This window comes from Taudactylus pleione, unplaced genomic scaffold (assembly GCF_031769625.1).
Source record: "Taudactylus pleione unplaced genomic scaffold, aTauple2 ptg000179l, whole genome shotgun sequence".
NCBI classification, from domain to species: domain Eukaryota; kingdom Metazoa; phylum Chordata; class Amphibia; order Anura; family Myobatrachidae; genus Taudactylus; species Taudactylus pleione.
The window spans coordinates 36,980,911-36,998,965 of NW_028284581.1; the positions used below are offsets into that span (position 1 = coordinate 36,980,911).

The following is an 18,055-nucleotide window of genomic DNA, read 5'->3' on the forward strand; positions in this document are numbered from 1 at the left end:
ATTTTTTGGGAATGGGTGTGGTCACACCGTCCAAATTACGCCATGCCTTCTAAGAGCCCAGTCTTCATGGATGTCTCAACGGCCCTAGACTATATCTAAGTGAATATGTAATAAAAAAAAATTTATTGGAATTTAAGACACCAATTAGAAGGACTTCCAGAAATAGAAGTAAGTTGACTGCATTTCGATGTGCTGCTCAGTACAGTAGAAAATAGCCATTATTTGTTTTAATAAAGGGTTTCTTTTTGATATACAGTATGTTTCAATGTTTTTGACATGCTTATTGTTGCAGACATAGAAACATACGGTCACTAAAGGAATAGTTTTCTTTCCCTGACATGTATAGCTGATTTTAAAAATTATTTTACAACTACAATCTCTAGGGAAAATGAGGAGTTTTACGTCACTCAAATCCATCCCTATTGTGTAAATGCGATACCTGTGGTAATTGTGAACTTGACAAAGCTTCCAGTAGGGACTGAAACATGTTGGAGAGCGGGCAGGCCGGAGAGACTGCTGTTACAGAGCGTTTACTACGGGTGGTCCCCGAATCGCCTGTGTGCAAAGGACTGAAACATACAATACAATCACACAAGAGTCTTTCCGGTATGAGCATTGACAAACTGTTATTCGAAAAGGAGTTTTTCGAAGTCATAAGAGTGATTTCCTTATGTGTTTATTGTCACTGCTCTCCTTATTTTTAGGAATCTATTAATGTGTTGTAGTTATGCTCCAGGTTGGCGCTTTTTTCCTTTTATATGGAAGAATGCTGCTTTCCATAAGGAGAAGATGAGAGAGAGTTAATAAAAAAATAGAGATTCATTAATTCAACTATTACTTATCAATGAGAAAGAAATCATATCCAAGGAGGAGTGAAGACCTGAGATCTTAATACAGATGTCTCCCCACTAACCTATTCTCCAATCGCGCCTAATAGCCCAGAGATTATACGACTAAACGCCATCATGCATCTCACCTCCCAGTGTGTACTGAATGAGCTTCTTATTCACACCATAACTGCAACAAAAGTACAATGCGCACGTTCCCTGAACACTGACACTCTCTTTGCATGCAGAGACGGATTTAGACCTCTCTGGGCCCTAGGCAAGAACCCGACATGGGGCCCCCCACCCTCAAACAAACCTGAGCATATATTACAGTAGGTTTCGGAGCAAGATACACACATCAAATTATATACACACATCATAGTTATATATATATATATATATATATATATATTTATTGTTTAATGTGCTCTAATCAATGACACTACAGTAATATATGAAGTTATTATAGTAGGTGTAATCAAGTACACACTAAATAGTGGAAGCAATTTAGAATACAAGCGCATAAAGGCCCCCATACACCTACCGACGGATTACCAGATCCTGCGATGGGATCGGAAACACTGATCTGCAGGTCATCGATATTTTGTGATCCGTCGGAGGATTGGTGACATTATACATGTTCAATTTCACCGATTTGCAAATCATGATCATATTTTGATCGTGATCGGCAAATCAGTGAAATGTAACATGTTGGATTTCACCAATCCCGAGATGCTGAGTTGCAGGATCGCAGGAATGCGGCAGTCTGTTGGACAGACAGAGGGAGACAGGAGGAGAGGGGACAAAGAGAGAGACGGGAGGAGAGGGGGACAAAGAGAGGGAGATGGGAGGAGAGGGGGACAAACAGAGGGAGATGGGAGGAGAGGGGGACAAACAGAGGGAGATGGGAGGAGAGGGGGACAAACAGAGGGAGATGGGAGGAGAGGGGGACAAACAGAGGGAGATGGGAGGAATGGGGGACAAACAGAGGGAGATGGGAGGAATGGGGGACAAACAGAGGGAGATGGGAGGAATGGGGGACAAACAGAGGGAGAGGGGAGGAATGGGGGACAAACAGAGGGAGAGGGGAGGAATGGGGGACAAACAGAGGGAGAGGGGAGGAATGGGGGACAAACAGAGGGAGAGGGGAGGAATGGGGGACAAACAGAGGGAGAGGGGAGGAATGGGGGACAAACAGAGGGAGACGGGAGGAATGGGGGACAAAGAGAGGGAGACGGGAGGAGAGGGGGACAAACAGAGGGAGACGGGAGGAGAGGGGGACAAACAGAGGGAGACGGGAGGAGAGGGAGACAAACAGAGGGAGAGGGGGACAAACAGAGGAAGACGGGAGGAAAGGGGGACAAACAGAGGAAGACGGGAGGAGAGGGGGACAAACAGAGGGAGACGAGAGGAGAGGGTGACAAACAGAGGGAGACGAGAGGAGAGGGTGACAAACAGAGGGAGATGGGAGGAGAGGGAGACAAAGAGAGGGAGATGGGAGGAGAGGGGAACAAACAGAGGAAGATAGGAGGAGAGAGGGACAAAGAGGGAGATGGGAGGAGAGGGGGACAAACAGAGGGAGATAGGAGGTGAGGGGGACAAACAGAGGGAGATGGGAGGAGAGGGGGACAAACAGAGGGAGATAGGAGGTGAGGGGGACAAACAGAGGGAGATGGGAGGAGAGGGGGACAAACAGAGGGAGATGGGCGGAGAGGGGGACAAACAGAGGGAGATAGGATGTGAGGGGGAAGGGAGGAAAAGGGGAGGAAGAACATGGTGAGACAGAAGGAAAGGAGGAAAAACTTAGAACTTTGCGAATATATATATATATATATATATATATATACACACCCACAGTATATAGACACACACATTATATATACGCAGACAATGTATAGATACACTTACCAAAGTGCCATCTTTGTATCTTAGCTCGGGGGAATGGATGTCTCCGCGGTTCCCACAGCCATGGGGAGGTAGAGTTGGAGGCTGCTTGCCACATTGTGGGGGGAAAGGGCAGGTGGTCAGAGCCGTTTACCGCACTAAGGGGGGGAGAGGTGGTCGGAGCAGGATGGAGGAGGCTGGTTGCTACACTGTGCGGTAGAGGGGGAGGTGGAGCCGAAGGATGCTGCTTGCAGCTGCTACACTGCGTGTGCGGGTTTTAAGTGGTCAGAGCCAGAGGAGGATGCTCTCTACACTGCCAGAGGTAGGTGGTCGGAGCCAGAGGGAGGGGGCTGTAATGGTGAGGGCGGATTGCGTGTGGGGGTGCTGTCGGAGGGGAGGTGGACAGAGCAGGATGGAGGAGACTGGTTGCTATACTGCGCAGTGGGGGTTGGAGCCGGAGTGTGCAGCTTACCGCACTTAGGGGGGGGGGGGGGGGGAGAGAGGTGGTCAGAGCAAGACAAAGGAGGCTGGTTGCTACACTGCGATGGGGGTGGTCGGACCCAGAGGGGGCTACTCTATACAATGCCAGAGGAGCCGGACGAGGGACTGTAATGGAGAGGGATGATTGCGGGTGGGGGTGCTGGCTGCTTGCAGATTGACTGGGAGGGGCACGCTGAGTAGATGTTGCTGAGAGGGGGCACTGGCTGCGCTACACTGTGAAGGGGGGCCGTGGAGGAGACTGACAGGGCCGGCATCAGAACACTGATATCTCCAGGGCCCCCAGCCCTCCTTGACCACTCCTCCAAGCACACATGCCGGATCCAAACATATATATATATATATATATATATATATATATTTTATTTATTTTTTCCAAGGGAGGAGCCACACACATATATTATATATATATATATATATATATATATATATATATATATATATATAAATATATATTCATTTCAATGGAGGAGCCACACACAGTTTCCTATTAACACAGTACATTGATGTATAGTCACACATTATATATATATATATATATATATATATATATATGTATGTATAGACACACACACAGATAGATATATATATATATATATATATATATATATATATACACACTGTATATATAGGCATATATATATATATATATATATATATATATATATATAGACACACACATACACATATATATATATATGTGTATGCTTAATATGTAAAAAAAAAAAAAAAAAAGACAATAACATATCTACCTTGAGGCTGTAATGGACACTCCAGATGCTTGGCATGGGAGAGACCCTCTCTACACTTTTTAGCTGGACCCTAAGGGGGTGGGGGGTGCCGCGAGGGGGGAGGGTCGGGAGTGCCGTGAAGGGGGGGGGGGTGTCGCGAGAGGGGGGGGGGGGGTCGCGAGAGGGGGGGGGCCGGGTCGGTGGTGCTGTGAGGGAGGAGGATTTTAAGTTGAACTGCGGGGAGCAAGCCGAGGGGAGAGAGGAGAGGCAGGAACAGGAAGTTCAGCCGGGAATGTGGATCCAGAAGGAGGTGCACCGGCCCCTGCGTGTCAGAGTGCGGTGACTTGGGAAAGGAAGGGAGGAGGTGGGCGGGGCTTATGCTGGATGGCTGCCGTGACAGGGAAAAAAGATTCCTGTCTACGCTACACAGAAGCACTGCGGCCCCATTTTTATTGTCCCTGAATCTTGGGGGCCCCCTGACCCTCGGGGCCCGGTACTAGTGTCCCCTTAGTCCCCCCCTGTCGCCGGGTCTGGAGACCGGCTACACAGTCAGTGGTGTGAAAGCAGCAGCTCACACGGACTTTGCAGGTCTGGATCTTGAGGAGTGAGGGGCCCGGCCACGGGCCCCTTGGAACCTGGCGGGCCCCAGGCGGGCGCCTAGGTGGTATAACTGTAAATCCGGCCCTGTTTGCATGCACCCGTTAGGGGGCCTTGAGGACAGAGTTTGGGAACCTCTGATCTAGACAACTAAATTCTACCACATAGCGACAAACTGCAGATATCTGGGCCATTTACAACAATGAATACAGTTTATGGAGGGAAGCATGTGACGCTGTTTTAGAAATAGGTCTTTACAATAATGTCCTTTTAAAATTAGACCCTTTTAAACTATGCTATGAAAAAGCAAATACAAGGAGATGCAACTTACATTGCAAAATGTCACAAGGGCCAGTTCTTCTAGAAGTAGAAGGATTTATTGATTGCATTTTTCATAAACCAAAAGTAAAAACCTCGATCTACAGGATCAAGCAGAGTTCATCTATAAATAGTGTGTCCGTGAGGGATTTCAGTTCCAAGAAAGTAGTGGAGGATGCACACTTATATATTGCAAAATTCACTCCAATTGTACCAGCTGCCACAGCAGTAAATTCATCCACTGAAAGATGATTTTCACAGCAGCACAATGGCCTATTAACACATTTACAATTACTTGGGTGCTGGGCAGCTTTCATGCATTTTATGGCTTAAAGAACGATCAGTACTAGCTGAGGTAGGAACATCTATAAGGAGATTCATCGTGGCTAGATACGAGGCGAGACTATAAGAATGCTAATAGCTGGTTCCAAATAGAGCAAACACATACCAGCCAAATGCACAAAGTGAATATGAACACCTCAATGGTTGAAAATAATATAGGTAAATAAGACAAGTTACGGACTCATTTCTATGCTTGATCAGATAATTCTTAGACAATTAACCTGAGCTGGCAGTGGCCTATATATAATTAGCTCACTGTTTATACGGTATACAAATCGGGAAGCCGGCTGCCGGAATCCCGACAGCCGGCTTCCTGACTGCTTTATCCCGGCGTGGGATAAATGACCGGCGTCTATATCTAGGCGCCTATCATATCCCCGACGCCGGGTGCGGGGGGAGGGTTAGGTTTACGGCACCCCCCCGGGAGGGTTAGGCTAGGGGGAGGGAGGGTTAGGCACCCCCGGGGGGACTTAGGGTTAGGCACCCCCGGGGGGGACTTAGGGTTAGGCACCCCTAAGGAGGGTTAGGGGGTTAGGTTAGGTTATACTTACCTTAGCGTCGATCGGGATTTCCAGCGCTGTCGGGATTTCGAGCGCTGTCGGGATTCCGCTGCCGGGAACTCTGCTTTTGTCGGCCAGGCGCTGCCGGGAATCGTACCGCCGGCCGCATACCGCTTCCGTTTATACTACCATCTTTAAAGACTTATTAATCTCATTCTGCCTCAGCGCCTTCAGAGAGTGTTAAGGCCCCCATACACGGAGGCGATTTGTATCAGATCCGATGGCGCATACGATTTCCCTTGAAAATTCTACCTTTGACATTCTTTATGATTTGTGTTCGCCCGTGTATGGGGGCCTTTACTCAGACAGCATGCCTTTGTACATCATTCCAGTTTTATTTTATTTCGGGAAATATTAGTGACTACAAGTCTTGCTGCTTTACAATAACAGGTAAAAGATCTTACGGAATAATTCAATTAATCTACACTAAGTCTCTGCTTGTATGATTTGTATTACATAAGCATCCAGTGTTTTTCTATTCTCATTTACATTAATATTGTTTATCAATTTCATATTCAACAAACTTATTATTTCTCATCTAACTGCACTCTAACAATTTCAGTAACTTCCAATATAAACCAACAGCTTGCGTGTCAACTGTGCATCAGGTTACTAAGCTTTAAAAAGTAGAACTGCTTTTACACCTGTAACCAATTATTACACTGGGGAACAGTCATCTGTTGCCAGGGATTTAAGAGTCGACTTCGATTAATTTTGTGCTCCTGATAATGAATATGCCATGCTTATTTTTCAATTGGCTCTAGTTTTTGAGATATGCATATTTCTTTAATATTTCTGAAAATGTAATTAAACAATGTTAAAAATAGTTAAATATATTTTTTTTAATTCTGATTAAATTTGATTCGTAAAATGTTATAAAAAGACACAGGATAATTACATACATAAGCGTTAGGAAGCTATGAGAACCATATTTTGTAGGATTTTCTTTTGTATTCTTGTTGCGGGCAGTCACTCTGCAGACTCCAACAGTAATCAGCCATCATGTGACGATCCCACCTTCCTTGATAACTTTCATCCATTACCTGAATATCCTGGCAGAACCGATCACCCTGTTCTTCGCTTACATCTCCTAGTAGATAGGACAGGAAGTGATCTAAATGGCTGTACAAAAAATGTACTTTAATACTCATGTTGGCACCTACTTTCTCAAAACATTTTAGCATGTTGTGGACTAAATCATGATAGTTGTCTGCCTTGTGATTGCCTAAAACATTTTGAATGACAGACACATCTAAGCTATGCTTCAGATTCGATTTCAGTCATAGATGTAGTAAAATTTAGATCCTTCACCAGTTTCGGTATCTGTGGGCCGTCAAAAATTCCTGCCTTTAATTTTTCAATGCTAAGAGATGGAAATGTTCGATAAATATACATCAAACAATCACCTGACTTGTCCAGTGCTTTTACAAATTGTTTCATTAAACCCAGTTTGATATGGAGAGGCGGCAGTATGATTTTTTTTTTTTGCTGTCAATTACGGGCTCATGAATGATGTTGGCTTCTCCTACAGTTATAACTTCTCTTGGAGGTCATACGGTTTGCTGCCAATGCTTTTGTTTTGCACGACTATCCCATAAGCATATGTGACAAGGATACTTAGTATATCCACTTTGCTGCCCAAGAAGAAAGTTTACCATTTTAATAAATCGACACAGACCACTGATGCCGAGAATAAGCAATTTTTTGTAAGACTAACTTGAAATTTTCATACTGTTCTTTAAGTTTTGTTGTGCAGTAATACGCATTTTAAGCTTTAAGAGCCGCCAGTCTTCTGCTCGATATTCTGGTAAACCCATCATCTGGAGAAGTTCTGGAATATTGTTGCAATATACAAGATTGTTATCTTGGCTAAAGAGCTGCAGTATGGCTTTCTCTCTATTTCGATACGATGTTATAGTAACATCCAGCTCAAGACAGTGCTTTTCTTGATGTCTGGATGCTAAAAGCTCAGCTCCTTTTTTCCATTATTTCAAGTCACAAATTAAATCACTTAGTTCCTTTTGAGAAAATTTGTTTGGAGTAGAGGAACTTTCTTCAAACTCACTTTCATCTGTGTTGTCACTTGCACTGGATGAAATTAACATTTCCATATCATCACATTCAACTTCGCACAATGAACTGAATGTCGGTACAGGTAAATCTTGCTATGTGGTATCGGTTGTTTTGCAGAATTCATACCATTTGCATTTCTTAAATCTATTCATACCCTTCACATTTACAGCACAAAAATAGCAGTCACTCAAGTGATCTTTTGGATCACACCACATCATAGGTATGCCGAAATTAACTTCTTTTCGATCATCTTTAGTCCAATTGCAGAGTGATTCCACACAGGTTTTACAAACTTTGTGAGGCACCCAAATCATGTCTTGCTGGCTTATGTAACATCCAAAATAAGCCTGATACACTTGTTTATGAATACAGTTATATTTTTCCTTTTTCTTTAGCAACACTATAATTGCCACAAATATAACAAAAAACATCAGGGTTGTTAGTACACAGTTTCTAAAAAGAACAAGTTTTTATGGCAAAAACGTTTTGTTTCACACATTCAGTGCTAACTCCCAACAAAAGCCCAAACGGTGGGAAATTGGTTGTGGTGGGACAGAGAGAGCCGAACAAAGGAACAGGAAGTGTGCTAACTGCGTCACTCGGTCCTCTCCGTTGCTCCTCTCTGTATGCTGGGAGGAGGCGTGGCTGTGGTCTGAGGATGTCCCAGCAGACTCAGCAGTGCACTGCCACACCTACTCCCAGCGTTAGTGAGGAGATTTGAATGTGTTGTGTCTCAAATGTGACTATTAGCTACGTTATCACAAATAAAACAAATTCTTATTGTTGAAAGAGGGTAGTTGTTAGAAAAGCAAAACTAAGTTGATTCTGTTAAGTAAAGCAGGCCTAGACTAGTAAGGTACTTCAAATGGAGAAAATAATTAAATTTTAGAATTTTTCATTCATTTTAAAACTGGAGCCAATTCAGCTATAGAGGGAATCTAATACGAAAATAGGACCTGCGAGTACTCTCAACCGATCTTAAATCCTTGACTAGAAGAAAATATAATTTTTTGTTCCCCAGTGTTCGAGTTACATTTTTAATTCCATTGTTTATACAATCTCCTTAGATCAGAGTCACTCAACTCTCCCCTTAAGTACTACTTGGAACAGTGATCGGAAAAGTGGTAAAGTTCAAGGACCACATTATTAAAATCTTTTAATCAAAGAAAGATTCCAAATGGTAATAACATATTAGTGGGTAATTTAATGTAAAAGAAACAAGTTTTACAAGCTACAACAATGTAATTAGAAAAAATCAATATATACCTTCCAATACTAGGGGGGTAATCTGTACAGGACAGGGGGAGTGGTCACATTGCAAGGGGAGCATCCCTCTGTCATGTAGGAGTCATGGCCAAACCCCAGGCGCTTGCCTAGTGCTCGACTGACACTGCCCTTTCTCCAGTCTGCCTTCCTCTCACCCCTTTTATGATGTATACTCCAGTGGCAGTGCCATGTGGAACCCAGCAACCACTGCTCTGATATGCAAAGCAGCGTGATGGATCATGCTTTTCAACTCCCAGGCAACTTTATAGTGACAGCAGATAGTGACAGCAGGACAGATCCCTAAAATAGGGATTGTACTATTTATATTGGACATTTCGGAAGTATGCAGTGTGACTTTTGTGTGATCAGCTTTTCCAACAGGTTTTTAAAGTTAGGTGAAAGGCTGAAAACGGCAAACTCAAGAAGTTGGCACATCCAGAAAAACAATATGATCAAATTCAGTCGTCTTCTCTGTTTTAGGACTCGTTCAGCTTCACCCAACTTTTAATAAGATCTGATGCAATATATTAAGCTCAGTGATGTATAAAGCAAAGAATAAGAGCAAGGGCTATTGAAGCAGAAAGCTCTGTAAAGAACTAATTGACCTTATAGAAGAAAAGCAATATATCCCGCAAGTGATGTTTAAGAGGGGTTCCCTACCCTTGTTTCCTTCATGTCTAGATTTATTTTGTCTGCCGTGTATGTCCCTGTTTTATATGTGCCCCATTTACCCCCACTGTCCCGACCTGGGGAGCATTGTGGTGCCTTACCAATAAGCGATTATCTCATTCTAACCAAAATGAGCATGGAAAGTTCCCAAATATAAGATATAATTCTGGACACATTAAATTATATTTATAAATGCCAGCTGGGAAACATTGAGGAATGGGTTGAAAAACTGTGCCAGAAGTGCTACACAAGTGTTTCTGAATGCCACAATTTTAAGACTCTGAAACAGTGACATTCTAAGTACAGGATATGCCGATAGGCTCACTCAGGGATTGCCGTCTCATTTCATATCATGGTGATTAATGTCACTACTTTGGCTAGCGATTTAGAATGTAACCCCGTAACACAGCATTCTGAAGGAGGCATAGTGGTACAGACAACTGAAGAGAAACAAATGTCTCACAGCTAAAATGTTTTACCCTGCTTCCAGTTTGAAGAATTACACATTATTAATAGATTATACTTTTTTTTTATTGGTATTTCTTGGACAATAATATGCTTTGTAGTAAGCAATTATAAGTTAGTACATTATTAATGACGAGCCATACAATGGATTAAGAATGTGATTACAGACATAAATGCTCTTGGGGGACAAAACAATGATCACACCTAATTGTCCTAATTGGGAGTATTAACACATTGATTTGGAATGTTTCTGTATAAGGATTCAACTTATTTTATTAGATTTTTTCCCATTTACAATGATTACAATATCAGTTTCACAGTTATCGGTACCTATCCATTTTACATTCTAAGCACAAAAATGACTTTGAAAAGTAAAAATTAAATTTTAAATAAGCACAAGCTAGATGGCGGACTCCATTTCAGATATTCAAAAATGTTACTGTGCAGCTCATCTTACCCACTGCATCCTAATGCATACACACCCCGGTACTAGAATATAGCTAGACCTGGTTTCTCACCCCCACCGGGATAAGGTCAAGGATACAGACAGTCGGGATGCCGGCGCTTAGAATGCCGGTGACGGAATCCTGATACCTGTCAGAATCACGGAGTCTGCATCCCAACGGTAAGTACTGGGGTTATGGGGAGGGTTAGGGGTTAAGCAATAGGCAGGCCCGCCAAGAGCTGCGCCGGGCCCCGGTAAAAAGGGGGCTTGGTCTAATCGTGGACAGCATGGCCACGCCTCCTTAGGTTTAAAAAAAAAAAACAGTTTTGCAGCGATGGCGAGGGGGGCGCAGTGAGCCTCCTCAGCCCGGCGCATAACCAGTGGGGGGCGCGATCAGCTTGATCTCTCCCCCCATAAGCATAGAAGACTGCTGTGCTGCTTCTTAGCAGCTGTGAGTAGTCTTCCAGTGCAGACCAGCACACAGCAGCGTGTGCTGGGCTGCTGTGATTTAAGAGGGGGGGGGAGCGGTGGTGGGTCCCTCCAGCAAGCCCGGGCAATTAGTACCCGCTCCCCCCCCTCTCGGCGCCCCTGGCAGTAGGGAGAGGGTTAGGGTTAGACACTATGTCCTTCTCCTGTTACATATCAGATAGCATACATAGAACATTCTCATTAGTCTGGTCACCGACAAGGATCATCCCTTCGTGGAACAACCCAAAATTTACACCGGGTATGTCTCCTGCAGATTTGCAACCCTGGGTCAACATTAACATCCAACTTCTCTATGAAATCCCCCTTCCCGGATTCCTGGAAACAGGATGAAGTTCCAAAGCAATCTTATTAAGAGTTTTATTTATGCCTGCATTAAGAAAAATTTCTCCAATATCTGTTACAGCTGGCATTTTGTCCAAGCTAGACTACGTCTGTGGCCAGACAGGCAAATTTAAACAAGAGAGAAAAAGGGAAGTGCAAGGATATTTATCATTATGAGAAATAAAACTAGGTTCACCATAAAATATTTATTTAAACCAAACATCTCGGCAGCATGGTACATACAACAGCACAGTAAATACATAACAAAGATAAAGAGACGCACCTGGCGAATGAAATAAAATAAGACTTCTATTTGTGATAAAAGGAAACAAGTTGGCACAATGATATATATCACCAAGAAACACTCATAAAAACATATCTGATGCTATGCCCCTTCTGAAATGGTGTGATGGATCTACCCAATCATTGGTTATGACACGAATTACCCAGAAATATCTGATCTCTTTCCTCTTAATTTTTAATGTCCAAAGCACACCAGTAAACCATTCATATTCTGCCTACTGCTTTATCTCTTCAAATGGAAGAAACCTACCATGGTAAATCAATAACGTTTGGCAAATATACTCCATACACAACACAACATAACATGACAAATACTATTATTGTGGGAGGAAGGGATCTGGGCTTTAGAATTAATCCTGAGATTGTTTTCCATCAACCATTATAATTTATTTTCGTTATGGTGTGCAGAGACATACACTCTCCTCAAGACGCGCCCGGGATTCTGAGCATAATGGACATCTCTGCATATCATATTGACATAAATTATATTGGTTGATGGAAAAAAAATCTCAGTATTAATTTCAAAGCCCGGATCCCTTCCACCCACCATAACAGTATGTTGCCATTATCTGAGAAAGTTGGCAGCAACTCGCAAAACACGTTATATCGATGGAAACACCTGTTTTTATGGCCTGCCCAATATTTACTTTTATAGAAAACATTCAGTGCTTCTAAATCAATCTGTTGTGGTGTAGTCTCTTTCCCTTTATACACATTAAGATCTCACACATATAGGACTAATATTTGAGCATTACTAGTGAACCTGCACTCAAATAGTTAAGCCCTCATCTTTGATATACTCTAATGGGATCCTGGTTTTCATCTCAGAGTAGCAGCAATACCCACTAGGAAACCTCTATTCAAGGGAGTGGCGCGCATATAGCACCCCACTACTATTAAATCAAAATAAAGTATTACATGGTATTAGAAAAAGAAAAAATACTAATGGGTAGAGGAAATGAAAATTATGTTTAAATGTAAAAAATATATAAATATGATAATATAAATCATCTATGGAGAGCGGTTTCAAAAACTGAAGGTAGAGAGATTGTCTGGTAAGGCAGTATGACCTTTACAGAGCAACCTATAAACCACATCTGATAGCTGCAGTATAAAATGCTTTTCCAGCATGTACAAATTGGTCTACAAATGCTTGTAAAGAAAGAGGAATAACATGATGAATTTGTTCTTAAAAGACCATAGATCCCATTGACCAAGCTCAGCAGGCTACAGTTGCAGCCAGGGTCAGTGGTGTTTTGTCTCTTGTGCAGACCCAACTTAGAAATATAGCAGGAAAAAAAAAAGTGAAATTGTAAATTGCTGCCCACTGAATGAATATACAAGAATTTAAGGTGGCGGTTAATGAAACAAATTTAATGGCTTTAAAATTGGATAACTTGGCTGTTCAGAAAAGAGAGGTGGGGGTGGAGGAGACCAAGGAAGTCAAACAGTTCAGGCAGGCAGACAAATAAGGTAACAAGCAGGAGCATGTTTTTAAGGTAATGAAACAGGTAATTAGAAATCACAATGTTCTTATCGCAAGACACAGCAGGAAAGTCTTAACCCTTGCGTATTCCCAGTTACACTATTAACTAAACCCTGAGAGGGAATACATTTTTTGACCTTTAATTCCAGTGGATCAGTCAGGTCCATTGCAAAAATACTGCTTTAAATTAGTGATTGACTTGGTGACCTTTGATGTCTAGTTGGATCTTCTCTTATACACTACAGATGTGTCCTCATACAGTACATCTAGTCTTAATATGCCGTCCCATAGGACTGTGCTAGCACTGGGCATTTTATTTGCTGGAAATGCCTCTTAGTCACAATGAGACACTTGTATATCTGTGTGCGACTGAGTCTGTATACGAAGCACAACAGAACTTGTAGTAGGAAAAAAAAAACAGCAGCTGCTGCATTGTAGCACTTCGTATACAAATTCAAACTCAGACACACACAGATATACAAGTGTTGCACATTAAATTAATCAATGCAATCTCCTGGTGTGTCCTAGTGCATCGCATTGCGACCAAGACACATTTTCGGCAAAAAAAAAAAAAAGATGCCCAGCACTAGCAGAGTAGCACAGGACCTAGCGCCCCATAAAGAGCTTTTTGGAGCAACAGTAGCAATGATGTATGAGGACACATCTGTATGTGGACAATCTGCTTTATGCTTCCCACGACAAAATTGTCTTCATCATAATTAGGTTGCAATTATGCTTTGACAAAGTTTGCTATCTACGTCATGAAATAACACAGATATAGAAATCGGTTTTTGGAAAGGTTTCAGGCAATATTCAGAATATCCATACCAACTACAAAATACCAAATATGCTGCTGATCATGATTGGCTATTGTGACCAGTGGATACTGGACTATGCCTCTAATTGACCTCTACAAGTGCTGGTGCACTGTCATATACCTTAAGACAAAAATGTGCAAGATTTCTTTCTACCTTAGTATAGTTTGCCTAATTACTCTAAATGCTTTACACTTTAGCATGAAAGATAAGTTTGCATTTGGGAGTACTGGCACACAGGCATGGGTTAGAAATAAATACCATGTTTGTTATTTTAGCTCAGACTTTTTCCCCAGGCATGAAAGTTGGAGCAGCTACAGCGATACTGGTGAGTCTTTTGCCAACACTATTTTAGACTACCAACCTTCAATGGGCATACCCCTACTTGCCAACTCTCCCTGAAATAGTAGCAATCTCCCTGACAAGTCTAGCAATATCCCTGATTGCACCTTACCCCCATTATGTAGCTGTTATATTAAAAAGAAAAACGTGATATATACATTCAGATGTGATCATTAGTATAAATTCCCTGCACAGGTTATAAGGCACAATGATCCCTATGGATACATGCATTTCATGAAACGTATCAGTGTATTTTCAGCAACAAATAGATCTTACTAACTGCTTTTGGGCTCCTATTCATTTGGCTGTAAGTCAGTGTTATGACACCTCTCAGATGTAGCTGTACACGTCCACTTTACCGCCACGCTCATAGGTGTTGCTTTCACAATCTCCCTGAAATGCTTTTTAAAAAGTAGGCATGTATGGCCCATGTTGTATCTGAATAACTTCTCATCAGTAAAAGTGATAAATTGGAAAAAAAGGTTCACTCCTTTTGGAGAGGAGTAGCTTTGAAGTCTCAGCACATGCACCTCATGGGTTAGTCAAGCTTTGCTGACATCTCCAATAACCATTTGTTCTTTATTGTCTCCTGGCAGAGGGTCTATACAAAACTTACCAAATACAGTATCAGCACCAGCCATGCAAGAAGCGGTATTATTCTGCTGTCTTCAGAGTTTATGGTCAGATTCCAATAATATTTGAATCAGGAGAGGTGATAGATCAAACCAATGTATTGTATGCTTCATATTTGCAAAAACCTCTGTACAAATGTAACATCATCTACTAAAGCAAACTAAATAGGCTTCAAGACAAACGAAATGAGCATCTTCCATAGAAGCAATATCTCCCTAATAGATTTATATTTGACAGTGATGTTTCAGGTCTATACACAGAAAAATTGATTGAGGGTAATCTTAGGACACTCACCAGAAAAAGATGTGTCACATTTAAGCATTTGTGAGTTAGGACTCCAGGGTCCTGGCACTGTTTAGATAACTCTAATATAAGTTTATACAGTATTCACAATTTTTATACTTTTCTTTTATTGCAAAAATGTTATTTTACTAAACCAAGGCCTGCAGAATTTAAAAGAACAATACTGGTATGCGTAAAACCAGGTAAGCTATTAATGCTGCGGACAAAAACACAGATAATCAGTAGGATTGAAAATCCGCTGTAAAATAAATAAACCCTTAAATGTTTGCCTATGACTGCTCTACACAAACCCAGAAACCCTTAAGGATTGCTTAGTAACACTTACCCACATTAGAATGAGGAGAAAAGATTAACCCTTTAATGTAGTGCAGTGGTTCACAAACTATTTTTTTGTGAGTCCCAAATAACTACTAAGTGATCAGATCAAGAACCACTTTGCAGATGGTATGAATTCTAGAACAGGTAAACATTTGTGATATTCGTATAGTTATGTGGCACGCACTTTGACAAAAGAACTAAATCAAATGGTCTGGAAGACATAAGATGGCCACCTGGTGGCTCCACATGTTCTACTCCCATATCTTGTCAATGCACACCATCAAATGGCAAATGTTAGTAAGCATGATTATTTTTTATTAGTGGTTTTACCTCAGTAATCTGTATTACCATATATAAATGTGTTATAATCAATCAGTCTCTGCATGGGAGAGTGCATTTATTTACTGTCATATTTCATGCTGGTATGCATCCCTCACTAATGGATATCCATCTCGTCAAAGAATAATGTCATTTTCTGATCAACACCCACCCAATATTTCCCCCTGTGTGATATTCCCACAACAGTGTGAACATCTAAATAGCAATTAAAGGTAAATAAATTAAAAAAATATTGCTCAGCACAAACAGACTGAACCTGCATGAATGAGGGAAGACGACACCACAGGTTTCGCATGCAAGCTCTCAAACAATGCTGTGCCTCTATTCCAGGGCAGGGCCAACATGCTTAGGGAAATAGTGGTTACAAACTAATCCAAATAGCAAAGGGAAAAAAGTAGAAATTATTAAACAAACCTTTTAAAAAAAACACAATGCAATAATACAATATGTTTAAAATGCAAAAAGGCACATAAAGCTATGTAAAACAAAATAACATATGGCAGCTTAGCAAAGTACTCACAGGTAAATATCCCAGGTGGAGGGTGCACTGTCACTAAGGGGCAGTTTTCTTCATCGCTGTTATCCCCACAGTCATTCAGCTGGTTACAAATCAGCGATCCAAGATACAAACATTTGCCACTGGTGCAGGTAAATTTGCACTCTAAGATTGGGGGAAAAACAGAAGGAAGGAACAATGGTTATAATGATTATGAATCAAAGATTTCCAACAAGGCTTATAACCTATGTTAATAGTACCAGTCTAAGTGGTCTATGTATTATGCAAAAACTGCAGTTTTTGCATAATTTTATGTATTGTAGTTATGTACTAATAGCACAATGCAGGAGAATTCACAGAAATCTGCAAAGTCCTAATTAGCACTACAGATCGCAGTATCAATGGGGACTACGATCTGACCCTTATGTACTAAACTCCATAAAGCAAAGCTTTTCAGAGTTTAGCACCTGTAGTTTACACCAACTTCAGATGGTGTAAACTACTGTTTGTCTATGGGGTCTCCAGGGGCAGGAGAGAGATCTTTCGATCTCTCCCCCGCAGCCCCCGGCTAGTTCCGGAAGCTGACGCTGTGTGCATGCGGAGTGCCAGCTTCCTCCGGGGAAGTACATAGCCAAGATATTTTTATTGAAAATTAAAATATCCCCAGCAAAACAGAACGTTAATAATTGTGGCAGTGCTGCGATTATTAATATACAGTATATAGCACTCTAAGGGCTCTATTTATCAACATTATTTTTACTAAAATAATGTGAAAAAGGGTGTTTTCACACCCTTTTCACATTATTTTAGTATCACCTATAATTATTACAGGGCAATTGGAGTAGAATTCGTAAAATTGTACTCCAACCCCTAAGTATCACTTATTTTTAGTAAAGCAGATCGCATTTCCCATAACTGTAATGGGAAATGTGATCCGACCAGAGTTACTAAAAATAAAACGTGAAAAAATACCGGGGGAAGCCCTGTGATAATAACGCCACCTGGAGGTGGCGTTATCCAGGGTCTCCCCCGGTTACCGGCCTCCTGCCCTGCTCTAACGGGGAGAGCAGAGCCGGGAGTCGGTGCCAGTAATCAGCTGTGTGGTCGAAACAGACCGCAAGCTGATTACTGTAAAAAAAAGAAAAAAAAAATTGTAAAAAAAAAAAAATTCACTTACCTGACTCCAGGGACCGGTGATCGGGCCTCCGGTGATGACTCCCCTCCGGTCAGCTGGTCTCCCATGGTGCACTGCAGCCCGGTCATCAGGTGATCGGGCCCCAGTGCTGTATGGGAGATCACCTGACCGGAGGGATGGAGAACATCACCGGAGGCCCGGAGCATGCAGGTAAGTGGTTTTAAGGGAGGGGGGGTCACGGGGAGGGGGTCCGTGTTCGCGGGGGCTGGGCTTAGCACTGGGGGCGGGGCTTAGTGCCGAGGGGGGTAGCAGCGGCGATCGGTCGGCGCATGCGCGGGAACTTAATCACAGTATTTTTTGCGAAAATACCGTGATAAGGTTCCGAAGGAGATTTGCAGGG

General features: G+C 42.1%; 1 protein-coding gene across 1 annotated transcript in view; it reads right to left on the bottom strand.

Annotated features, from left to right (window-relative positions):
* Positions 1-18,055, bottom strand: part of LDLRAD4 (low density lipoprotein receptor class A domain containing 4) — a 467,353-nt gene that overhangs the window by 215,594 nt on the left and 233,704 nt on the right. Inside the window, exon 4 of the mRNA XM_088476000.1 lies at positions 16,545-16,685. Within this exon, the coding sequence (XP_088332126.1) occupies positions 16,545-16,685 (141 nt within the window). The remainder of the gene's footprint in view (positions 1-16,544; positions 16,686-18,055) is intronic.